The sequence below is a fragment of the Mustela putorius genome, unplaced genomic scaffold (assembly GCF_011764305.1).
Source record: "Mustela putorius furo isolate JIRA1106 unplaced genomic scaffold, ASM1176430v1.1 tig00003863_pilon_pilon_pilon, whole genome shotgun sequence".
Taxonomy (NCBI): domain Eukaryota; kingdom Metazoa; phylum Chordata; class Mammalia; order Carnivora; family Mustelidae; genus Mustela; species Mustela putorius.
The window spans coordinates 5556987-5582715 of record NW_025422015.1 but is presented as its reverse complement, the minus strand read 5'-3'; the positions used below and the strand labels follow the sequence as shown (position 1 = coordinate 5582715).

General features: G+C 36.2%; 1 protein-coding gene across 2 annotated transcripts in view; it reads right to left on the bottom strand.

The window, feature by feature from the left end:
• The window catches only part of FILIP1 (filamin A interacting protein 1), a 267880-nt gene that overhangs the window by 219223 nt on the left and 22928 nt on the right, over positions 1-25729 (bottom strand). For both annotated transcript variants that reach the window (XM_013056269.2, XM_045066239.1), the window contains exons 2-3: positions 8918-9038; positions 8529-8659 (exon numbers count right to left, since the gene is read on the bottom strand). In XM_013056269.2, coding sequence (XP_012911723.1) covers positions 8529-8639 — 111 coding nt within the window. In that variant the 5' untranslated portion in view covers positions 8640-8659; positions 8918-9038. The remainder of the gene's footprint in view (positions 1-8528; positions 8660-8917; positions 9039-25729) is intronic.

The following is a 25729-nucleotide window of genomic DNA, read 5'->3' as shown; positions in this document are numbered from 1 at the left end:
TGCCTGCTGCTCTGCATACTTGTACTCTCTATCTCTATCTCTCTGTCAAATAAATAATAAAATCTTTTTAAAAAATTTTCATGCATCTTACATTTTCTGGACCATAGTCTAATCCATCAAATGCATGAGTGTGTAAGCTTGTCTAGAATGACATGTCTGTGCTAGCAGCCACTAGGTCCTAAAGAAGTTCCTAGTGAGAATATTCCATCACTAATTTAAACAGGCAAACTTCACCAAACTCTACCTCACTCCAAGTTAATACCTGCATGTTTATACCTCATGTCTCAAAAAGTTTCCAACACTGCCAGGTAATTCCCACTAAAGTCATTCCTTACTATTACTTAATACAACTATCACTTAATACAAAAGAAACACTCTCTGGTAAAGAGGATTGGAAGATAGAGGCTTCCAGTTATGGAATATATAAGTCATGGGAATAAAAAACATAGCATAAAGAATAGAGTCAATGATATTGTAACAGCACTACATGATGACAGATAGTAGCTACACTTGTGGGGAGCACAGCATAATGTATAAACTTGTCAAATCACTATGTTGTACACTTGAAAGTAATGTTACATGTGTCGATTATACTCAAATAAAAAGAAAGAAAAAAATTTTCTGATTTATGGTTCCAGAACATTGTAACAAAGGTAAAATCATTACTCTTGTACAAATATGTATAATAGATATGTATTTTACTTAACATATTAATTAATAAGCAAATTATTAAGGGTCTTTTGTGGTTCCATACAAATTTTAGAATTGTTTGTTCTAGTTCTATGAAAAATGCTGTTTGTATTTTGATAAGGATTGCCTTAAATGTGTAGATTGCTTTGGGTAGTATAGACATTTTAACAATATTTCTTCTTCCAATCCATAAGCATGGATGTCTTTCCAGTCTTTGGGTCCTCTTCAGTTTCTTTCATCAGTATTTTATAGTTTTCGGAGTATAGGTCTTTCACCTCTTTGATTAGATTTATTCCTAGGTATCTTATTATTGGAATGCAATTATAAATGGTATTTTTTCTTAATTTCTCTTTCTTCTGCTTCAGTATTGGTGCATAGAAACACAATAGATTTTTATAGTTTCATTTTGTGTCCTGAGATTTACTGAATTCATTTATCACCAAAAACTTACTAGTTTTTTGGTGGAGTCTCTTGGGATTACTATATATTATCTTTCATCTGCAGAAAGCGAAAGTTTTACTTATTCCTTACTAATTTGGATGCCTTTTATTTATTTATTTATTTATTTTTTTGTGGCTTGATTGCTGTGGCTAGGACTTCCAGTACTATGTTGAATAAAAGTGGTAAGAGTGGACATCCTTGTTGTGTTCCTGACCTCAGGGTAAACACTCCCAGTTTTTCCCCATTGAGGATGGTGTTAGCTATAGGTTTTTCATATATAGCCTTTCTTATGTTGAGGTAGGTTCCCTCTAAACCTACTTTATTGAGGGTTTTTTACCATGAATGGATATTGTACTTTGTCAAATGCTTTTCCTGCATCTATTCAAATGATCATATGACTCTATTATTTCCCTTATTGACATCATGTTGATTGATTTGTGAATATTGAACTACCTTTGCCATTACAACCCAGGAATAAATCTTAATTGATCATGGTGAATTTTTTTTAATGTATTATTGGATTCAGTTTGCTAGTATTTTGTGGAGGATTTTTAAATCTGTATTCATCAGCGATATTGGCTTGTAGTTCTCTTTTTTTGTGGTGTCTTTATCTCATTTTGGCATCAGGGTAATGCTGGCCTCATAGAATGAATTTGGAAGTTTTCCTTCCTTTTGCCTTTTTTGGAATAGTTTGCAAAAAATAGGTATTAACTCTTCTTTAAATGTTTGGTATAATCCACCTGTGAAGCCATTTGGTTCTGGGCTTTTGTTTGTTGGGAATTTTTCAATTAGTGATTCCATTTATTTGCTGGTAATCAGTCTGTTCAAATTTTATTTCTTCCTGTCTCAGTTTTGGTAGGTCATATATTTCTAGGAATTTACTATTTCTTCTAGTTTGTCTGATTTATTGCCATATAGTTTTTCATAATATTCTCAAAATTGTTTGGATTTCTGAGGTGTTTGTTGTTACTTCTCTCATTTTTTTATTTAAAACAACATTTGAGGGGTGCCTGGGTGGCTCAGTCGTTGGGTGTCTGCCTTCGGCTTGGGTCGTGACCCCGGGGTCCTGGGATTGAGCCCCACATCAGGCTCCCTGCTCGGCAGGAGGCCTGCTTCTCCCTCTCCCACTCCCCCTGTTTGTGTTCCCTCTCTCACTGTCTCTGTCAAATAAATAAATAAATAAAATCTTTAAAAAAAATTTTTTTTAATTTGAATTACTGCTTTCTACAATGGTAGAGTTATGAAATAGCTCATTTAAAGAAAATAAAAGGTAAAAAACCCCGTAGAAAAAAGATAAGTAGTATTCATTGCAAATAAACCCAGTAATCTCTTTTTTTACCCATTTAAAAGATTTTCTCTAACAATCTCCTTTGTCTCCGTTGTAATCATAATAATCTCAAAAATTATTTCTGTACACATAAAAAGGAGCTAGTCTCATTAGTTTGGACCTAATTATTTGCACAGATGCAGCAAGTATTAATTACTCATATAGACCTCCATGAGATTACTTTGCAAATCTACAATCATACAGTATTGAATAGTACTAAGACCACCATATTAACTTCTTCCTGGAAGTTTTCATAAGGAATCTTAGACTGAACTTCTAAAAGACTCTCTTCTGCTATCCTTAAACTATGAAACAAAACCCAGGAAATTCACTTGACCATAATACACCTGCAAAATCTGTAAATTTGGTGAATTTCTTTCTTGTGGTCCCAAACATTCTCTTAGGTTCCCAGCCTACGTAACCTTCCTTACCAACTATGACATGAGGTACTATAAAGCAGGCACCACGTCAGGTTTCTGTGAAGGGTTTGGTAGGCATTTCTTCCATAAGTAGTGAACTTTACTCATTTATTCTTAAGTAATTTCCACTCCTAACATGGGGCTCAAGAGTCACATGCTCTACTTGACTGAGCCCGGCAGGTGCCCCAAGAGGATGGATGGATTCTTTATTTTTTTTTTAAGATTTTATTTATTTATTTGACAGAGACAGAGAGATCACAAGTAGTCAGAGAGGCAGGCAGAGAGAGAGGAGGAAGCAGCCTCCCTGCTGTGCAGAGAGCCCGATGCAGGGCTTGATCCCAGAACTCTGGGGTCATGTCTGAGCCGAAGGCAGAGGCTTTAACCTACTGAGGCACCCAGGCGCCCCAAGAGGATAGATTCTTATCAAATATATGCAAACAATATTTTTCCATAAAAAGTAAAGACTCTCAGTAAAGTTTTTTATTGCATTTTTTAACCTTATTTTTGCTTTGGAGATATAATTCACATACCATAAACCTCACCTTTTTAAAGCATATGATTCAGCAGCTCTGGACATGCACAAAGTTGTGCAACCATCACCACCATCTAATTCCAGAACACTTTCCTCACTCCAAAAAGAAACACCTTATCTATTAGCAGTCACTCTCCATTTCCTTCACCCCTGTCAACAATTAATCTATTTCTGCTTCTAAGGATTTGCCTATTCTGGACATTTTACATAAACTGAATCATATAATATGTGGCCTGCTGTGTCTGACTTTACCACAATATTTACCATAATATTTTCAAGGCTCATTATGTTGTAGCATGAATCCGTATTTCATTTCTATGTAGCTGAATAAACAGTTGTATGGATATACTACATTTTGTTTAGCCATTCATCAGTTGATGGACATTTGGATTTTTTCTACTTTTTCACTATTATGAATAACACTGTTATGAACACTTGTGCCTGTAGTTTTTTCTGTGTAGTTGTCTTCATTTCTTTGGGGTGTATCCTTAGGGGTGGAATTTCTAGGTCATATGATAACTCAATGTTTAGCTTGCATTTCCAGACTGTTTTCCAATAATGCACCATTTCACATTCCCACCAGCAGTGTACAATGGTCCCAGTTCTTCTACATCATCACCAACACTTGTTATCATCTGTCTTTTTTAGTACATCCAGTGAGTATGAAGTGGTAGTATATTATGAGTTTGATTTGCATTTCCCCAGTGACGACTGGTGTAGAGCATGTTGAGCATTTTTACTGGCCATTAGTATATCACATTTGGAGAGTTGTCTGTTTATATGCTTCACCTATTTTTAATTTGTCTCTCTTTTAATTGTTGAATTATATGAATTTGTTAATATATTTTTGGTATTAGACCTTTATCAGATGTATGAGTTGCAATTATTTTCTCCCATTCTTTGAGTCATCTTTTCACTTTCTTGGGTCCTTGGAAGTAAAATCATTTTTAATTTGATAAACTCCGTTTTAGGCATTTTAACAGGCTCCCCACTGACCAAGGAACGGGACACGGGACTTGATCCCAAGACCCTGGGATCATGACCTGAGCCAAAGGCAGGTGCTTAATCAACTGAGCCACCCAGGTGTTCCATTTTTAACCCATTTCATAGCTTCTTTTCAGACCCAGATGTTATAAATGAAGGTAAATAAAATTCTCTTTCAAATTCTCACATATTGGAACAAACTGATACTTTAAGATTGCCTTTTTTACCCTTCTTATGAGTGTGCAACTAAGTTTTCCAGATGTTAATGACAAATGATATCACAGATTGAAGGCAAAAGAAATAGGAGAACCAAGCTATATCTATTAGCCAGATAGCAAAGAGATTTAAAAAAATTTAAAATGGAACAACTCTTCTTCTTAATTTTTTTTTTAAATAGAGTTATTTTCATTAAATATGCTATTTAGGTTAATGTGCAATCAGTTCAAGATTGTTATTTGCAAAAGAAGCAAATGTTTTAAAGATTTCTCAGTTTTAATTTCTAACATGATAAATAATGATAAATATAACCTGCTTAGACAAAAACTCATTAGTTTTCCTTATAAGTTTTCAAAATTTGAAAGGATCGAGACAAAGGGGTTTGAGAATCTCTGCATTAAGATAAAATTATATTCTTTATTTTAAAGATTTTATTTATTTATTTATTTATTTATTTGACACAAAGCCAGAGGGAAAGAGAGAAACAGAGACAGAGATAGAGAGCAAGCGCGAGCACAGGGAGAAACAGGCAGAGGCAGAGGGAGAAGCGGACTCCCTGCTGAGAAAGGAGTCCAATGTGAGACTCCATCCCAGGACCCTGGGATCATGACCTGAGCCAAAGGCAGCCGCTACCCAAACACCCCTATTTTCTTTTTCTTTGAAGACAAAATAATCCTCATAAACATTTATATTTTTCAGTCACCAGTGTTCACAGTACAGTTTCAACCACTTACAGTAATTATAGCTTTTAACCAAAGTAGTCAACTTCTACTTCACATAAAGAATTGGAGGAAAGAAAATAATTGAAAACTTGTAAACATAAACAAGCATTGTAGCAGAATAACAAAGCTCATAAACATACATAACAACTTCTTAAAGCTAAACACACCATTAAAGTAGCAAATGTGATCACATTCATTAATTCAACCCAAAGATCTACCCTCTCTATAGCATATTAAGCGTATTAGCAAAAGTGCATAAATTTAATACAATGCTTAGTAACCAAAATTTCAGAATTGCTTCCTAGTTAGAAAGTACCACCTTACTCCAGATAGAATGGACAAAATTAACAAGACAGTAAACAACAAGTGTTGGAGAGGATGTGGAGAAAGGGGAACCCTCTTACACTGTTGGTGGGAATACAAGTTGGTGCAGCCACTTTGGAAAAACAGTGTGGAGATTCCTTAAAAGATTAAAAATAGAGCTACCCTATGACCCTGCAATTGCACTACTGGATATCTATCCCAAAGATACAGATGTAGGGGAAAAAAGGGCCATCTGTACCCCAATATTCATAGCAGCAATGGTCACAGTTGCCAAACTGTGGAAAGAACCAAAGTGCCCTTCAACAGATAAATGCATAAAGAAGATACGGTCCATATGTACAACGGAATATTATGCCTCCATCAGAAAAGATGAATACCCAAATTTTTTATCAACATGGATGGGTTCAGAGGAGATTATGCTCAGTGAAATAAGTCAAGCAGAGAGAGGCAGTTATCATATGGTTTCACTTACTTGTGGAGCATAAGGAATAACACAGAGAACTTTGGGAGCTGGAGAGAAGTGAGTTGGGGAAAATCGGAGGGGGAGACGAGCCATGAGAAACTGTGGACTTGAGAAACAAACTGAGGGTTTTGGAGGGAGATTGGGTGAGCCTGGTGGTGGCTATTAAGGAGGGCACGTATTGTGTGGAGCACTGGGTGTGGTGCATGAACAATGAAACTTGGAACACTGAAAAAAAATTAAATTAAATTAAAAAACAAAAAAAAGAAAGTATTTGATATCAAGTGACTGCACAGAAATTAGGTTAATATTAGTTGAAGGGTATAAGCTACCTGAAGATTTTAGAAATTATGTTTAAACTGGCACACTCCAAAAAATTATTACGTATGTAAAAGTTTGTCAAAAAATGATTCAATTTTATTGCACACAGATTTACATTTTTTATAATTTTAAACATTATAGAGGAGTAATGTTAGCTTATTTGTTTGTTGTATTGTGGGAATTTTAGGAACATTTGTTTTATACAGGCACTTATTTAACTCTGAAACTCAATCAGAACAGTTTCTTTAAGAGATTGTGTAATTTAACTTATTAATATTCTCCAGACATAAGAAAACATTTCATATGCCCAAAATGAGAAAAAGTTCTTTTTAAATTACAGACACTCAAATAACCTGTCACATAGATATAGACACATAGCAAACTTATAGCTTAAGTTCCATGTGTAATAGTAAACACATAAATACAAAAACTCACCAGTACAGATATCAAAGAGCTGTACTCCTTCCCAAATTTCCTATCATCTGTCATTTATAAAAAATAAATTTATCATGCATTTACAGAGATTACCATACTATAAGACTAAATTCCCCCATTGCTGCCATCAATAGGGAATACTTAGCTATCATGACAAACCCCAAGCAAAAACAAAGCACAAAATCTGCAGAGAGGAAAAAAATAGAGAAACAGAGTCAACCAAGTTAAAATTCTACTTTCACTTGAGATTATTCTGGGATCCATGAAAAACTGTACCTGAGCTTAAATAACCCATGAGTTACATATTTATTTATTTACCTACTTATTTATTTAAGAGGAAGAGAGAGCATGTGTGAGCAGAGGGGATAGGAGGGGCAGAGGGGGAGGGAGAAGGAGAAAGAATCTTGAGTAGACTCTGCTGAGTATGGAGCCCCACATGGGGTTTGATCTCACAACCTTGAGATCATGACCTAAGCCTAAACCAAGAGCTGGATGTTTAACTGATTGAGCCACCCAGATGCCCCAAAGTGCACTTTTCTAGCAATGCAGTTTACTTGGCTTTGTCATTGGGCATCTCAATGGATGATCACCAAAACTCTTAAGGATTATTCTTTTTTAAGGTAAAATGACTATTGTACAAATAAAAATGAACACATATCAAAGATTTAACTCATTGATTAATGAGGGAGCCAGAAAGATCTTACAAATGACTCAAAGAAGAATCTAAAGAACAGACATATATAGGTCATCAAAAATGCTGAAATAATTTGTTAATAACAGATATAGAAGGGAGGTCTCTCCACCACACAAAATTCATTTTTATTATTTTCAATTTCATCCAACTTACAACATTTAAAAGAGCTCTGTTAAAGACAATGAATGGTAACAGACCACTAAAGCACCAGATAGCCTGGAAGGGTTCACTAAAGAATGTCCAGTATTCCATTGAAAAGACACTCGGTAATCTTTTTCTTCCTTTTTTCCTCCATTCCAAAATCTTTCACAATTTTGCCTGACCACTCACAAAATATCATTAAGACAATAAAAACCAAAAAATTGTATTTAATGATGTGGAAAGATGTTTACTATTATAAAAATTAAAAAAAAAAAAAAGGAAGGACCAAAGATGGTTCCCTAAAGTAAAAAGGACGTGGGCATAAAGAATATGTATATTTTGTATAGATGTGAATGAAATACCTCTGGAAAGATTTTAAATACCAACACTATTGGTTGCTTCTGGCAAAAATAACAGGATGACAAGAGATCAGTGGTGAGAAGTTTTCCGATATATACACATATATATCTTTTTATGTTTTTGAATTTTGAAACATCAGATTATATTTTTCAGTCAATAAAGTAATCTTTTAGAAGAAAAAATAACATACTTCCACATGCTAAGTAACCACAGAAACCTCCCTCTACTTTTTAGTCTCTTTTCCTTACCTACTCCCTAATTCTTTATTCTTTATATCTATTTTTCCATACATAAAGCATGATATGACTAAATAATCACATTCTTAGAATTCTATTTTCATTAAAATTTCACAGCAAAAACCTTGAACCTAATAGTCAAATCTTAAGAATAGCTTGATGTCAAAAATGATAAATTTTACATTATGTGTATTTTACCACAATTTTTAAAAAAGAAAAAAAATACCTTGAGTTTTCTGGGCACCAAGATGATTCTTTTCCCTGTAATAAGTCCGGACTGTGTCTCTCTATAACAGACAATTTTGCCAAACCCAGGATGTGTGAGGAGCACAGGCATATAAAGAACCCCAGGGTGGGCTGTAAAGAGAAGCATATTAGAGCAGATCAATCCACCTTTGTTGAATGAATTAACAAATTACTTCTGATCATCATTTAGCACTGTTTCCATATTTTAAGAGTTTGATTCTTTGATCCAGTGTTTATCCTACTTCTCGATCCATCAGATAGAGATCAATCTGACATAAGCCTGGAGATGTATCCTCTTGGATTCCACCAGGAGGGAGAAGTATTCAACTTATTCCTGTTATAGCAGATTAATCTGAGAGACTGACTTACTCCCGTCTCCTGCAAAGATTAGGAAAAGTTGCTTGATCCTCCAGGAATTCTTTCAAAATTCTGTGTGCACTTCTCATGGTTGTAACCTCTCCTTCTAATTTGGTGGCAAATGCTGCTTAACCTAAAAATATCAAAGGAAGACAAAGAAAATGTTTTCTCTCCTCAGAGACTTCCAAAAAAACACAGTTATATTCTAGCAAATTCTTAAAACACTGAGCAAAAAACTTAAAACACACAAATGCACCCCAAAAGATGTCCAAATGCAACATTATATTCAAATAGTACAACTCTGACACCAAGTGGTAAAAAAAAAAAAGAAAAGTATAAGCTCTGACTAAAAAATGCTGAGCTGGTGTTTGGGATATTTGGTAGACCAAATAATTTATATAGTCATTGCTATGTTACCGTTCAAGACTCATTGTCAATACCATCCTCCAACTAATCATTAAAAAAAAAAAAAATTAGCATTGCTCCCTAGAGGTGCTGTGAGAATTAAATAAGTTAGTAAAAGAAAAAGAAAACTCTAATGCCTGGCATGCAAGTACTAAATAAATGTTAACTCTGGTTATTGACTAATTTTATGTCTACTAGATGATAGGGACACTAGGCAAGCTGTCCTTGTACCCAGGGTACAGGAGTGTAGAAGGAAAACAAGCAAAAAAAAAAAGGAAGAGTTAATAGGGTCTATGATAAACAGGGTTAGTAGATGTATGGAAGACACACAAAAGGGAGACATCAATTCCTGTCAAATGTTTTCTCTAAGTATTGCTCCTTCCTCAAATACAAACTTTTAACAACTGTATTAGTAGTCTGTGACCCCTAGTCACTGGCCGTGAACTATTGACCCAGTGTTGGACACCTGTCCTGAGGTGGAGCCCCTCAATATTTTGCTTCTATAAATTAGCACTTGAAATGTCTATATATTCATTAGTCTGAGATGTCTGCTTGAGTGAAGGATGTAAAATGTGTGGTAAGGTGGTCATATGTACAGAGAAATAGGAAGTCTACTTAGAAAGAAAAAACAAAAAGAGAGGCAGAGATGAGAAAATCCATGTGTCTCCATAAAAATAGAATTTTCTTTTGAGGAACAAGCTGCCTAGAGTCTCAGCTCTTCGTTCATGATTGGAAAATGGTCAGAACTACACCCTGCCCTTGAATTTTAAACAATATCTTTAAAATATATTTGTACTCCTTGCTAAATCTTGCCCTAGCAAGTTTGTTACTTTCCACCGAAATAATCTTAGCTTAGACATCAGATAAACTCGGACTTAACTTCCCATCCAATATGTTATTGAATAATTCTGTTTAAATATTTGGGTACCACCATTACATAATATAATTATATACTATTGGTCAAATTTTGGTTTTCACTAATGGGGTGGCTGTATTTTTGTAGGATGTAAAAGCCTATCAATCTTAATTCTTTGATTGTGAGGAAAGTATGTATGTAAACCTACAGACCCAAAAAAAAAGCTCATTCGAATTTAAAATTTTATAAACATTGTAATTATTTCATAATATATACATATCAAATCGTTGCGTTGTACACCTTAAACTTACACAATGTTATATGTCAACTTCATCTGACTAAAGCTGGGAAAATTTTCATGATAAAAAACTAAAAGAAGGGGTGCCTGGGTGGCTCAGAGGGTTAAACCTCTGAGTGTTCTGGGATCTCAGGGTCCTGAGATCAAGCCTGCTTCAGGCTCTCTGCTCAGTGGGGAGCCTGCTTCCACCCCTCTCTCTCTGCCTATTTCTCTGCGTATTTGTGATCTTTGTCTGTCAAATAAAATTTAAAAATCTTTTTTTTTAAGATTTTATTTATTTATCTGACAGACAGAGATCACAAGTAGGCAGAGAGGCAGGCAGAGAGAGAGAGAGGAGGAAGCAGGCTCCCTGCTGTGCAGAGAGCCCAATGCAGGGCTTGATCCCAGAACTCTGGGATCATGTCTGAGCCAAAGGCAGAGGCTTTCACACACTGAGCCACCCAGGCACCCCAAAACTTAAAAAATCTTTTAAAAAAATAACTAAAAGAGGTAAAACATAAAAGTAAATAAATTTTTGCAAATATTTACTTAAACATTTTCCTGGTTGATTAAATTACCATATAGGCAAAGTGTGAAGTTTATGTTTCACAAGCATGACAATAGTAAGGTAAAACTGACAAAAAAAATTCATCTGGTGTAGAGTAGAGGTCAAGTAAGGAAGAGTGCTATATTTCTAGCAATCAGTTCTCCACAGCTTATGCATGTGCACCCCATGGCCATTAAATTTAAGAAGAAATATAAATCAAATTTTGGAAAGTAATCTTTAAATTTAGGACACACAGAAAGTTTTAAGAAAGAAATCATCTAAAGTACCACCACCAACAGATAATTCCTTTATTTTTCTGCTCAAATATAATTTTTACAGAGATCATAGTAAATGCACAAGGTTTTACCTTTGCCTTTTCCTTAATAACTTGTGAACATTCTCTTCATTGAAAGATGGAAGGTAGTAGGAAAAAGAGAAGTTGACTATAGAATAGCCTTGTTCAGCTACACCAAGGACACCATTTTTAAGATGCTCTTATGCTGTCCAAAAACTTTTAGAGACACAAGACTCTAGCCAAATATGGTGCCTACACACACACACACACACGCACGCACACACACTCCCCTATGTCATGCCTAAATAGGGAAAAACAGTTAAGGTCACAGTTCTGTGAACAGTTTGCTAGCTAAAGAGGAGAAGAAGCAGAACATATCAAACCATTGTTCTATTCTAAGCTTGGGTTACTTTTATGAGTTCCTCAAATATAGGGCCATGTTTTATGTTCATATCCCCCAAAAGCATCTATCCTAGGTTTGTATAAATGGTAAAAGAAATGCATATTCTCAATTCAGAATAAAAGACACCTTCAAGATATCTACCCAGGTCCCTCAAACCCTTCACATCTAGGTATGATCAGCTAGAATTTCTGTTCCACATTCTTTGTGAGTCCCTAACCTTCCTCAATTCTTCTACATATCTATTAGGGGGCGTTTTGTTCATTGTCATCTCTGTTTTGATGTTTGTTTCTTCACTGATCCTGCTTTGCACCAAGAACACTCAGGTATGAAACTCAGGCTTTTACTCAATTCAAAGCACATACCACCACCCGCCACCCCCAAAGAGAGAGAGAGAGAACATTTATTTAGCAAACTTTTCCTGATTCCAGTAAAATTACAGAGGATTGAGAGACATGTGTCTCAGGAATGATTTTCTTAGTATGGTAATCCCCCTGTTATCCATGGAGGATGCGTTTCAAGACCGCCAATGGATGCCTGAAACCACAGATGGTACTGAATCTGATCCACACTATGTACATACTACACATACATACAATGTTTTTTCCTATACTTATGTACCTATAGTGAAGCTTAATTTATAAATTATACACAGTGACAGATTAATAACAACTAATAGGGGCACCTGGGCAGCTTAGTCATTAAGTGTCTGCTTCAGCTCAGGTCATGATTCCAGGGTCTTGGGATCAAGCCCCGCATCAGGCTCCCTGCTTGGCGGGAAGCCTGCTTCTCCCTCTCATGCTCCCCCCCTGCTTGTTTTCCTTCTCTTGCTGTGTGTGTCTCTCTCTCTCAAATAAATAAATAAAAGCTTAAAAAAATAACAACTAATAATAAAATAGAACAATTATACTGTAATAAATATTTGTTTATGTAATAAATATTTGTGAATGTGGTCTCCCCCCACTCTCAAAATATATTTTTTAAGTTTTATTTATAATCTTTACATCCAATGTGGGGCTCAAACTCATGACCCTGAGATCAAGATTCAAATGCTGACTGAACCAGCCAGGTACCCCTCAAAATACCTTATCGTACTGAACTCATTGTGCTCCTTGCCATGATGTGAGATGATAAAATACTTACATGATGAGACAAAGTGAGGTATATTGTGGTGCATTGTGATATAGCCTCAGGCTACTACTGACCTGACTTTGTCAAAAGCGAGATCACCTACTTCCAGACCAGAGCTGACCAGAGAAAGCAAAACTGCAGATAACAGGGAACTACCATGTTAACAGAAATTCAAATAGCAAATAATAGACATTACTCTTCATAAAAGTCCTTTTAAGGTTATACTGGTAACTTTTCACCAGTTGTTTTATTCTTTTTTTTTTTAATTTTATTTACTTATTTGACAGACAGAGTTCACAAGTAGACAGAGAGGCAGGCAGCGGAGGGTAAGGGGGGGAGCAGGCTCCCTGCTGAGCAGAGAGCCTGATGCAGGGCTTGATGCGGGGCTCGATTCGGGGCTCAATCCTAGGACCCCGAGATCATGACCTGAGCCAAAGGCAGAAGCTTTAACCCACTGAGCCACCCAGGCACCCCCAGTTGTTTTATTTTTATCATGCCCAGCCTAAAGTCATTCTCTTTCATTTCTATCTTATTTCTCAGTTCTTTCTTTCCAAGTTGTCCCAATGATGTGGAGAATAAAGGTAAAAGAAATACAGAAAAAAATTAAACTTCCTTATAACTTACAGCCTTCTGACAAGTACTTGTGATAGGCAGGGTAACCTTCCTCCAGAAACTCAACTGACTCAATGTTAATACTTTATCAGAGACAGGGTGCCTGGGTGGCTCAGTCAGTTAAGCGTCTGACTCTTGATTTTTGGCTCATGTTCATGATGTCATGAACATGTATCAGGCTCCGAGCTGGACATGGATCCTGCTTGGGATTCTCTCTCTACCTCTCCATCTGTCCCTACACCTTGCTCACAAGCATGCGATCTCTCTCTCTCTCTCCATAAACAAACAAATAAATAAACAAAAATATATAAATACTTTGCTAGAGGAAGACAACCTTAGCTTGACATTAGCCCAACCTCCAGGATCCTGTAAAAATTCCTTTGGAAACTTCCCTTATCTCTACCCAAAATACCCCAAAGCTATATGTTAGCAATCATTATCCAAACATGTGGCCCACTGATATATACCTGAAGGGTCCCATGACTTAGAGTTTCTAAAGAATAGTAAATGACCTTCTCCTAACCACAGTTAGCCCCTTACAGCCCTAGAAACCTTGCTTTCAAATTCCTTAGACTTATGCTCTCCTTAACCCCCTCCCAACTTGGAAGTATATATAATCAGTCACTCCTCACAATCCCAGTGCAGCTCTTTCTGCCCACAGGTCCTATACCCATGCTTTGATTTAAAACCACCCTATTGGTACTGAAGCTGTCTCGAGAATTCTCGAGTGAATTCTATTCACTCCTGAGCTCCAACATTTCACATCACCAAGAGCTCCAAATTATCTTCCTCTATAATAAAACACTTGTCAACAAACCTAGAAAGGGATGAGCAGAACAGTAACACCTTCAGTTTAACTGGATCTAAACTTCTGGTTTAAAGAATAAAGTAGGTAATTCCCTCATCCTCCATAAATCACTTTAAAAACCACCATGATAGGGGCACCTGGGTGGCTCCAGGCAGTTAAGCATCGCCCTTCAGCTTGGATCTTAGACTCCCTTTCAATGGGGAGCCTGCTTCTCTCTCTGCCTGCTCTCCCTCTGCTGGTGCTCTCTCACTCTCTCTGATGAATAAATAAATAAATAAAATATTTTTTTAAGATTAAAATAAGTAAATAAATAAATATATAAATAAAACCACCAACATAACAAGAAAAGAAATGTATAGTACATCTTTGAGACTAGAGGCAACTGATATTAAAATCCACAATATAGTGAAAAGAGGCCAACACCACAGAAGACGAAATCAAAAAGAAGGTGTCTGTTGCTACAAATCTCAGAAATAACCAGCAATGTACACTTCTCATAGGTTAAGGACACTGTATGAGGCAGAGTTCTCCACAGAAATAGAATCATTTGGATATTACATATACAGAGCACACATATAATAAATACATAATACATATATATTAAGAGATATATTAAAGAATTAGCTCCTACAATTATCTTCTTCCTCCATGCCCACAGTTCTTCGTCACACTGTTTCAAAGAATGAAGTCCAGACAGAGTGTTGGGCAGCAAAGAAAGGTTTATTAAGTGATAGTACAAAGCTCCGGAAGAGGGAGGGGACCAAGAGGGCTGCCACCTGAGTTTCTAAATCTAGGGGTTTTTATAGGCTTGTTGGCAGGCTGTTTTAATCTGATTAACCCTCCCTCAGTCTGTCACCCAGTCAGGTTTTTGTCATCTATCACACGGGAAAGGGTGGAGGACTTTTCCAGGGTGGTGAAAAATCCTTTTAAGGGTTGTTTCCTCTTAGGCGGGGCCTCCTGTCCCTGCCTGCCTTTCTTCCAACTATCCCTTATCAGCAAGTCTTCAAATCTGCTGGGTTAATCAACACGTTGGAGGCCCAAAGAGCTGATGATTTAGTTTCAGCCTGAGTCTAAGGACCCAAGAAACAGGACAGGTGGTGTACTTCCTGTCCAAACATCCTCTGGCTCCAGACCCAAGAAGATGCTTTAGTTTGAGTCCAAAGACAGGCTGGAAAACCTCTTAGGTGGGTGGGGTCGTTCAGTCTTTTTGTTCAATTAAGGCCTTCCACTGATTGGATGAGACCCACATATGTTAGGAGAAAAATCCACTTTTGTCCGAGTCTACCATTTAAATGTTCGTATCACCCAAAAACATCTTCATAGAAACATCCAGAATAATGTTTGACCAAATATCTCGCATCTCATGGTCCAGTAAAGTGGACACATAAAATCAACCATCATAGACACATTGATGTAAAAGGCTGAAATCCTGTCAAAAAACAGAAGACAGCGTGCACTGACTAGCACCAAGATCACTCCTTTTGTTCCAAAAAGCAGAAAAGCAAGTGCTAAGTGATGAGTAGCAGTAAACAAGATTTGTCAGAAGGAGTCTGCCCCTGGGGGCCACTGGAACTGAAAAGGAGGAAGGAAGGAAGGAGGGAGGGAGGGGGAGGTCAGGAAGAGGGAGAGGAGAGGACAGGAAGGAAGGAAGAGGGGAAGTATCTCCTCAAAAATGCTGAACATGCGATTAGCACAGAGAACTCTGCAGCACATAAAAGAAAGAATACCCCGCAATTAATTGTGGTTTACTAGGGAATGCAAAGATGAGATCAGTATTTCAGAAAGTCTTCCTAAATATGACACAAACCCAGAAACTGACAGATAACAGATTTATAAATTCAACCACTTAAAAAAAAAAAATCCAAAGTATTGCAATTAAAGCCTCTATAAACGAAAATACATTGGGGGAAAAATATTTGCAGTTTATATCACTGAAAAATGGCTAATATGTCTGTATCCCTTTTATAAATCAGTAAGAAGCCTAACAGCCCTATAGAAAAATAGGCAAATTGTATCAAGAAATATTCATAAATACAAATGGGTCTACTTCCTTCATGATAAGATTATAGCAAAAAAAAACTCTGACTTAATTTTTCATCTACAAATTGCTAAAGATAAAATAATTGATACACTTTGTTTTCCAGTATAGATTGGCATAACTTCTATGAAAGGCCACTTAATATCTATCACAATGATAAATATATCTACCCACTGGCCTGACAATTGCATTGTTGTAATTTATCCTCCAAATATATCCATTTATTTGCAAAATCATGGCTATCTAATATTAATCACAGCAGTTTTACTAATGCTATTAAGAGGTTTAAAATAACTTAAATGCCCATGCCCACCAATTGAGACTAATTAGTAGATTATGGTGCACCCCATAACGTGATGTTATGCATCTGGTAAAGTGGGAGATATGCAGAATACCTTGCATATAATTGATAAGTGGATAAATCACTGAATGAATAGAAGGAAGGAACAAACAAGGAAGGAATGCAGGAAAGAAAGAAATAACAGAGCTCTATATACTGATATAAAGTAACTTTTAAGACATATTAAGTGAAAACACTCAGGTACAGAAAAGTATGCCTAATATCTTAAGAAGTGAAAAATGGCTTGTCAACATATTTATTAGGTATATATCTTGGGAAGGATACATGGGAAACATAAGAGTAATTGCCTCTAAGGCAGGCTCTCAGGAACTGGAAATAAAAGCAGACAAAATACTATTTTCATTTGAAATTTATAACCATAGAGTACAAAATAACCACTAAAATATATAATTAAATGTTTTAAAAATAATTTTTAAATACCCTCAAAATAGAATCCATATTCACTGAAAGGTGGTTTTGACTATAAATGTATTTTGGCCAAAAAAGAAACTGCTAGGCAACTCCCCTCTACCCAGATCGAAGTCTGTCCTTACAAAAGGAAAAGACAGATGATACATTTCTCTCCTGTCTATTAAGCTTTCCCACTACTGCCCCATCTTGGAATGTTTCTGTGCCAGACACCTTTGGTTGTCCTTTCTGATCTATTCTCCATCCTTCCTTGGGTTCAGCTGAAGATGCAAGGGGAAAAGCACAGTGAGGTTCGAGCATTATTTCCCTGGTTTCTATCCTTTACAAGTCCTTCCTGGAAGGGCTGTCTTTGTCCACCCTAGGTCACAGCTCCTGTTATGAGGTCCTCCAACAAGAGCCTGATGGGTGAGGCAGTGCTAGCTCCTTCATTCCCTACTCCCAAACCCATCACATATGACTTCACAGGGATGGCAGCCATCTCATTATACTCAATAAGGTGACTGCTCCATTCTTGGTAGCATTCTTGTACCCTGACCACATCTTCATAAATAATTCTTCTTCAAAACTTTCCTTAAATTACATATTTTGAATATATCATTTCAAGGCAAATCCAACTGATAAATCATTTCAAGCCTTACCAGTGCCAACTAATATTTACACTTTCTGTGTCTCAACTCTTTTCCCCCTTTTCTCTCAAGATGCAATTCAAGACTCATTTAACTTCACACTGATATTCTTCTTTCTTTATATTTCACAGAACTGATTAAAATATGTGTAGAATCCTTGTTTTCTTCATTTTTCACTTCATCATTCGAAGTATTTTCGTTTTTAAAAGAGACTTTTTTATCTCTGTATGAGCCAGTAAAGATTTTCTAACCCCAGGTAATTTACAGCTTTGCCTGACTGAGTGAGTGACCAGGATAGAAAATGAAGAGCCCTCTGGTAGGCAGCAGGGCCAGCTTCCTGACGTGTGACCTGCAAAGTCCGACAGGAACCCATACTTAGAAGGACTCCATACTTGATTTAATGCAGTGCTGACATCATATTGAAAATACCAATATTTTTGGAAGAAAAAGCTCTGCATTTTTATTTTCATTGGGTCCCATGAATTATTAGCCAGTCATGGCAGACAAACCTATAAGGTGGCCCACAGAGACCTTCTAGTAGTCATACCCTGCATTATACCGTCTCCTTTAGCATGGGCTGGACCTAGTGACTGACCTCCAATAAGAACACAAAGTAATGAAATATCACTTCCAAGATTAGTTCACAAAGACACTATGGCTTCCATTTTGTGATTCCCCCCACCCACTATCTCTCTAACACACTGACTCCTGTATTAATTCTCTAACTTAGTTTCCAGTATAGTTTTCCCAGGCTATCTCTGTGTGAATGGCTCAGCATAGCAAAGTAACCTATCCTTTTTTTTAAAAATTCAGCTAATCTGAAGCATCAACACTGGTTAGATAATGACAAACCATAAATACAAACGTTATTAATCTTGTATTAACACTGGACTATATTTTCAACTTTTTGCTTTTTTTGAAATGCAAATTTGGTGCTTTTTAAAATTATACACAGTTGAAAAAAGAATTTTATTTTACTTTTTATTTAAGTTTTAATTTACAGTGCAATATTCAACTTCTTGCTTTTAATCTCTTACAGCACCTAATTCAGTCCTAAATGAAATACTTCTTTACTAGTAAATAGTTGTGGGAGGAAAGATGGTGAGTGTGGGAAGAAGGAAGGAGGATTTTTATTGACTTGAAAGATAAGCATTATCCTTAACATTTTCCTTACAATTTCCTAATAATCCTTATTATTTTATGTATTCTTTTTTAACCAATTTTCATACATCCAAAGATAAAGCATGATCAGAAATCAGTACCATTCTTAAAGACATGATATAATTCTATATGAATGCATATCAATGAGATTATTTGCATAAAATTTTTTAAGATTTTATTGATTTATTTGACAGAGGGATCACAAGTAGGCAGAGTGGCAGGCAGAGAGAAAAGAGGAAGCAGGCTCCCTGCTGAGCAGAGAGCCTGATGTGGGGCTTGATCCCAAGACCCTGAGATCATGACCTGAGCCGAAAGCAGAGGCTTAACCCACAGAACCACCAATGCGCCCCTGCATAAAATTATTTTTAAATTGTCAAAAAAATATATGTAAGGTATTAATCTTATCATAATTACTATTATATATCATTATCAAGACTGACCTTGCCAGTGACCTACGCTTTGTAAAAGCGGTCTTAAAATTAACAACAGATAAAGCAAGGAATTCAGAAATCCATATTTCCTCTATTAAAATGTTTTTTATCTTGAAGTGATTGCTCTGTGATATCAAAGAATATGTTTGTATGTATAAAATAATTAATGCTTACTCAGAATCTTGAGTTCTGTGGATAGACTTTGAGGGGATCTATAAGCCCTCTTTGTCTTTTTTAGTATCAAAAATATTTTCCTTATTTTTAAAATATCAACTTACATTTAAGAAATCAATACTACATTTGATGAAAAGTCAGAAAGTCATTGCTATATGGTAAAGTTTAAAAAAATAAAAAAGACTCTACCATAATGCAGATACATTAAGGACTGAGTTGGTCCTAATTGTGTGACATTTGTAGACTTAAAATCTTGAACACGGGTATCCAATTAAATTCAGCATATTGAAAATATAGAATTTACAGTCTTCCCCTCCTGAAATTCCACTAAAATGACAGTAAGCAGATTTTTTTAACCATAAGGAGAGAGAGGATGTGTAAAAAAAAATCAGAGCAACAACATTTTGGAGGCTGGAAAACAGATGGTTGAGTGATAATTGACTTCACAAACCTGAGAATACTAAAAACCTAACCCAACATGAGGGAACTATGGAAAGAGACTGCGGGATCCTAGCAATGCTCAGAAAATTGAAGCATCAATTACGTCTGAAAGTCGAAGCTGGTACAGATTGACCTTGAAAGATTGAAATACTAAAGTTAAACAACCCCCCCCACCCCGTACACGTCTCTCAATACCCAAGCTACTATCCTCTCCCCAGTCCTGGAATAGGACTAAAGATTTGCTCTCTGGAAAATTGAAACATAGAGACTTTAAACTAGGGAAAAGATACTGAAATAAGAAAATCAAGTGAAAGTTAACTTGATCAATAATGAGATCTTTGATCCTTGTTCCCAGAAGAATAGAGGATTTCTTCTAAGTCCAAGAGAAATTAATTAAAAATCCTGAAATCAGGCCCTGCCATATGATCCTACAATGAAGTTCACCTGTTGACTAGCTCTCCAAACACACCCTGAACCTCAGATAGTCTTTCACTGCCTTACCATTTCACATGAGTGACAGCCAAGGATAACCAAATATTTAAGGAAAAGTCTTTAATATGAAGACAGTAATGAGAAAAAGAAATAAAAGGAACTTGGGATAACAAGATATGCAGAAAGAAGAGAGCATTCAATATTTTTTTAATTCTTGGAAATAAAAACATAAAAGCAACTTCCTCTTCTGTTCATGACATTGTAACTGGTTCCAGACTGGTCCTCACAGCATTTAAAAGAAACAAAGAAAACAACTATTCAACTGGACAAGATGTATGGAAATCAGATGTTCAACAACTAGAGCACAAAATAGTGATCCCTGAGAAAAGGGAAACATTCAAGGTGAATGAACCGCATATTTGACTGAACTTTTCCTTGGAAGCACATTTCAGACTACAGCATAGAAAGGTGGAGGCCAAGTACAATACAGAGGTTGCCCTGCCTCTGAGGAAACAGATCAGAGTCCAAATCTGATGAGGCTGTAACTGGTAGAGTAGGTGCTAGAGAAGAAGGAGTTACGTAGAGAATGGACCCTAGAAATATGCATCAAAGACTCCTTGAGATTTCGGGCAAGTACCAATAAAAGATGAGAAAATGCTAGGCCTGGCAAAGACCAGAGAGCTGAGAACTGAATGGATATTCTGGAGGTTTGCATAGTCCAAGAGATGATAGAATTCCAGCTGCCAGGGTGGAGAAACTTCACTGAACAGCCTAGGCATTCGATTGAAGTCAGAGAAAGACCACATCTTACAGGGAGGGTTGTTACACAATGGAGCAAGGGCTACTCTGTAACTGCCTTAACCTTAATTACATTTAAAAATGAACCTTAAAAATATCAATTTCATTTGGCAAGTAAATTAGTATAATATTCAGCATGACTATAGTTTACAATATTATATATTTGAGAGTTGCAAAGAGAATGGGTCTTAAATGTTCTCATCACACACAAAAAAAGTAGTTGTGTGAAGTGATGGAAGTGTTAACAAACCTTATTGTGATAATATTTCACAATATGTATGTATACCAAACCATTACATTATATCTTAAACTTACACAATGTTATATGTCAACTACATTCCAATAAAACTGGAAAAAATCTCAATAATAAAAAAGAGAGAGAGAACCACAGCAAAATACAGTCAAATTATTGAAAACCAGGAATGAAAAGCAATCTTAAAAGCAGCCAGAAGGAAAAAAAATACATTGCATGTAGGGGAAAAATGATAACAATTATCACTGAGTTCTCATAAGAAACATTGCAAGCAGGAAGAAAATAAAAAGACATCTTTAAATTGCTAAAAGAGAAATAAAATTAGAATTGAATCTACAATTCTGTGTTCAGTAGACATAGAAAATGTCTTTCAAGGGGCACCTGGGTGGATTAGTCGGTAGAGCATGCAGCTCTTAATCTTGGAGTTGTAAGTTTGAGCCCCGTGTTAGTTGTAGAGATTACTTAAAAATGAAACCTTTTAAAAAAAAGAAAAGAAAATATTATTCAAAAATGATGGTGGAAGAGTACACTTACCATCATGAGCATTGAGTAATGTATAGAATTGTTGAGTCATTATACTATATACCTGAAACTAATAAAATGCTGTATGTTCATCATACTTGAATTTTTTAATGGTATTAAAAAAAAAAGGTAGCTGCATAAACATATTTACAAATAAAACCTGGGTTTGCCACCAGAAAACTTATACTTAAGAAGTGTTGGGGCACCTGGGTGGTTCAGTGGGTTAAGCTTCTGCCTTCGGCTCAGGTCAGGATCTCAGGGTCCTGGGATCAAGCCCCGCTTCGGGCTCTCTGCTCAGCGGGGAGCTTGCTTCCCCCCCCCCCCCGCCTGGTGCTGCTCTGCCTACTTCTGATCTCTCTCTGTCAAATAAATAAGATCTTAAAAACAAAAAAAAAGTGTTAAAGGAAATTCTTCAAGCTGAAATAAAATGACATTAAATGGAAACACAGATCAGCATGAAAATCACCCAGAATAATAAATGTATTGTAGAATAATAGCTGATATTTTCCCAGCACCTAAAATCTTACAGGACTTAACTGAGTTCATCATCCACGCCCCACCTGATGATTTTTCAAAATGCCATTACAAAAAAAAGCAAACTGGGTATTATCACAGTTGTGGCATTTTTTTAAAAGATTTTATTTATTTATTTGAGAGAGAGAGAGATAGCACATGAGAAGTGAAAGAGAGAGAAGAAGGCCCCCCACTGAGCAGGGAGCCCAATGCCTTGCTCCATCCCAGGACCTTATGATAAGAGCTGAAGGCAGACACTTAACTGACTGAGCCCCATCATAGTGTTTATATGGAAATTTAGGCAACATGAATTTAGTTGACCCCAAAGAAGAATTACTTGACTATGAATTAACTACTATGAAATTAAGAATTAACTACTATGAAAGTGCAGTTCAAGCTTTAGAACAAACAAATAAGCAACAACAACAAAAACCCTCCTTTTCAACAGAAATTCATTGAAAAAAAGAAAAACAAGCCTCAAATTTTTATTCCCTCTTTTATAGTAGGTCAAATTATATTGATTCTAATACTTCGGAATAGTCACACGTTTTGATCATCTTCTTGACAATAATAGACTCTTTGACTTATTTTGATGTATTAGAAATTTGTGTCAAATAATGTCATTCTGCCTGAAAAAAATGAAGGGAGAAAGGAAGGAAGGGAAAAAGGAAGAAAGGAGGGAGACGGGAAGAGAAGGAAAATGCTTCAGGGAATACAGATACTTGAGTGTAGGTCAGTTTATTCCAAAGCAGATTAGAAAAGAAACACTTTACCAACCCAGCCCAGCCTACTGTTCCCCTGGCCGATCTTAACAATAAAGCCTCAGTAAATTAGAACTCAAGCAGAAACTGCTAGCTAAGAAGAGCTAAAAATGTGTCCCTTGACCAAATGCAGCACTCAAACAATAAAATAAAGCTGTGAAGGACACAAAATCCTATACCACAAATATTGGAGATTCACTTACCACCAGAACTTTGAGTCATCAGGATTTCGTTTTTCATAGAACTAATTACTCTATTGTTTTCTTAAAAATGAAACAAAGACCTTAAGCTTTCTTCATGCCTTTCTCTTCCTTTTCTTTCCTTTCCTATTTTCTTCCCTTCCTATTCACTTCCCTTCCCATTCTTTTCCCTTCTCAGTCCTGCTTTGTCTTTTCCCTTCCTTTCTCCCTACAGGGTGATGATGAGGTGAAGGGGACATTGCGCAGAGGTCCATCAGCTGCCAGTGCCCATGCAGACAGAGAGCAAAGCAGGGAGATAAAGTCACGAAGAGGCTCATCAGTGCTGTGAACACTTGCACCAAAAGATGCAGAATGGGGAGTGTTAGGGGCTACATGGAGATGATGGGTGAAGGAGACAATAAGATTGGGAGATTGATCCAATGGGAAAATAAATTAACTAATTGAAACCATCAATAATTATACTGAAAATAATGAAAGCCAGATTTCTCTCACTGTTGGAGAATGTGCTTATGTGGAAAGGGAGAAAACCAAAAATGAGCCTTGATGTGTTGAATTGGAACTAAAGGCATGGTTTTAAGATTTTCTTCAGTGCAACTATGTTCAGATTATTCCTTCCTCAGTGGGCAATGATCCAATTAGCATTTATGAGATCTTACTTATACTAGAAAAGGGGCAAAAAATATTTTTCTTCTTTCTTTTTCTTAAAGATCATTGACCAAAATCAAAGACTGAAAGAATGCCTTAAGTAAGAACTTCATGAATAAGGAAAAAAAGAAAACAAAATGATAAAACACTGTGTTTATTTATATTAAAATTGTCCAGAGAATATATAAAATATATATGTCCCATTAAAATATAATTTGCCTCAGTGTATATGTAATGCATGTAAAAATACAGTATATATTCAATACATGATAAAATATACTTCACTGTCATGTCATGTTGGCAAATACAATGGGAAGAAGAGCCTACAGATTGAGTGCAAGAAATAAAACCTCAGTGGAAGTTGAAAACAACATTCTGGCTGGTGGTAAAACTGCACAGCTGGTGCCATTTGGGGAATAAAAAGGAAAAATATTTTTAAAGCCTTGTGATTTTTTTTTAGAAGTCTCTCAAAAAAACTCCTGTTTTTTAAAAACATTTTTTTGTGAACTTGAAACCTTATGTTCTCTGTTTTCCGATAGATTTAATAGTTCTAGTCAATATTCCAATAGGATTTTTCTTTCAGAACTTGAAAAATACGATAGTGAAAATCATGTATTATTATGATTAGGTAAGAATAGAAAGCAATAGGGAGTGAGGAAGATAGCCTTATCAATAATTCAAATATATTGGGACACCTGGGTGGCTCAGTTGGTTAAGCAGCTGCCTTCGGCTCAGGTCATGATCCCAGCGTCCTGGGATTGAGTCCCACATCGGGCTCCTTGCTCAGCAGGGAGCCTGCTTCTCCCTCTGCCTCTGCCTGCCATTCTGTCTGCCTGTGCGCTCTCTCTCTCTCTCTCCCTCTGACAAATCAATAAAATCTTTAAAAAAATAATTCAAATATATTATAATATGAAATGGTGAGCAGAAAACCAGACCTTGTTATAAGATTTAAGATAGGGAGGTGCCTGGCTGACTCAGTCAGTAGGGCATGTGACTTGTTCTGGGGATGAGGGAGAGTGTCTGTGAATTCAAACCCCATGCTGGGACTGGAATTTACTTTAAAAAAAAAAAAAAGACCAAGACAATATAAGATAAAGAAAGAATTACAAATCAGTGGGACAAGAGAAAAGAAATAATGGCAATTTGTGAATTTTGAAAAAAAAAAAAAAGTCAATCTGTATTCACTTCACCCTGTATTCCCAAATAAAATTCAAATATGTATATATTAGAACCTTTAAAAATCAAAACCAAAGGAGAAAAAAAAGAAAACAAGAGTAAATATTTGTTAAATGTCTGATGAAACTTTTTAAACACACAAGCAACATAATATTGACAATATAAAAAGTATGTATCTAGAAAAATGAACTGAAATATAAAACAAAGTAACAAACTAGAAAAAAATTTCAGTAGCAAAGATAACCCCCCCAAAAAAAGTCTTTTTCTTTACTTTGCAGAAAGTAATTCACAAATCATTAAGAAAACCACAAATGATACTAGCCAGGAATTGTCAAATGAAGAAATAAAAATACACAATAAAAAGTTGGAAAATGCCCTCATAACTAGTCAAAGAAAAAAGTAATTTAAAAAGCAACATTTCGGGCGCCTGGGTGGCTCAGTGGGTTAAGCCCCTGCCTTCGGCTCAGGTCATGATCTCAGGGTCCTGGGATGGAGGCCCGCATCGGGCTCTCTGCTCAGCAGGGAGCCTGCTTCCCTCCCTCTCTCTCTGCCT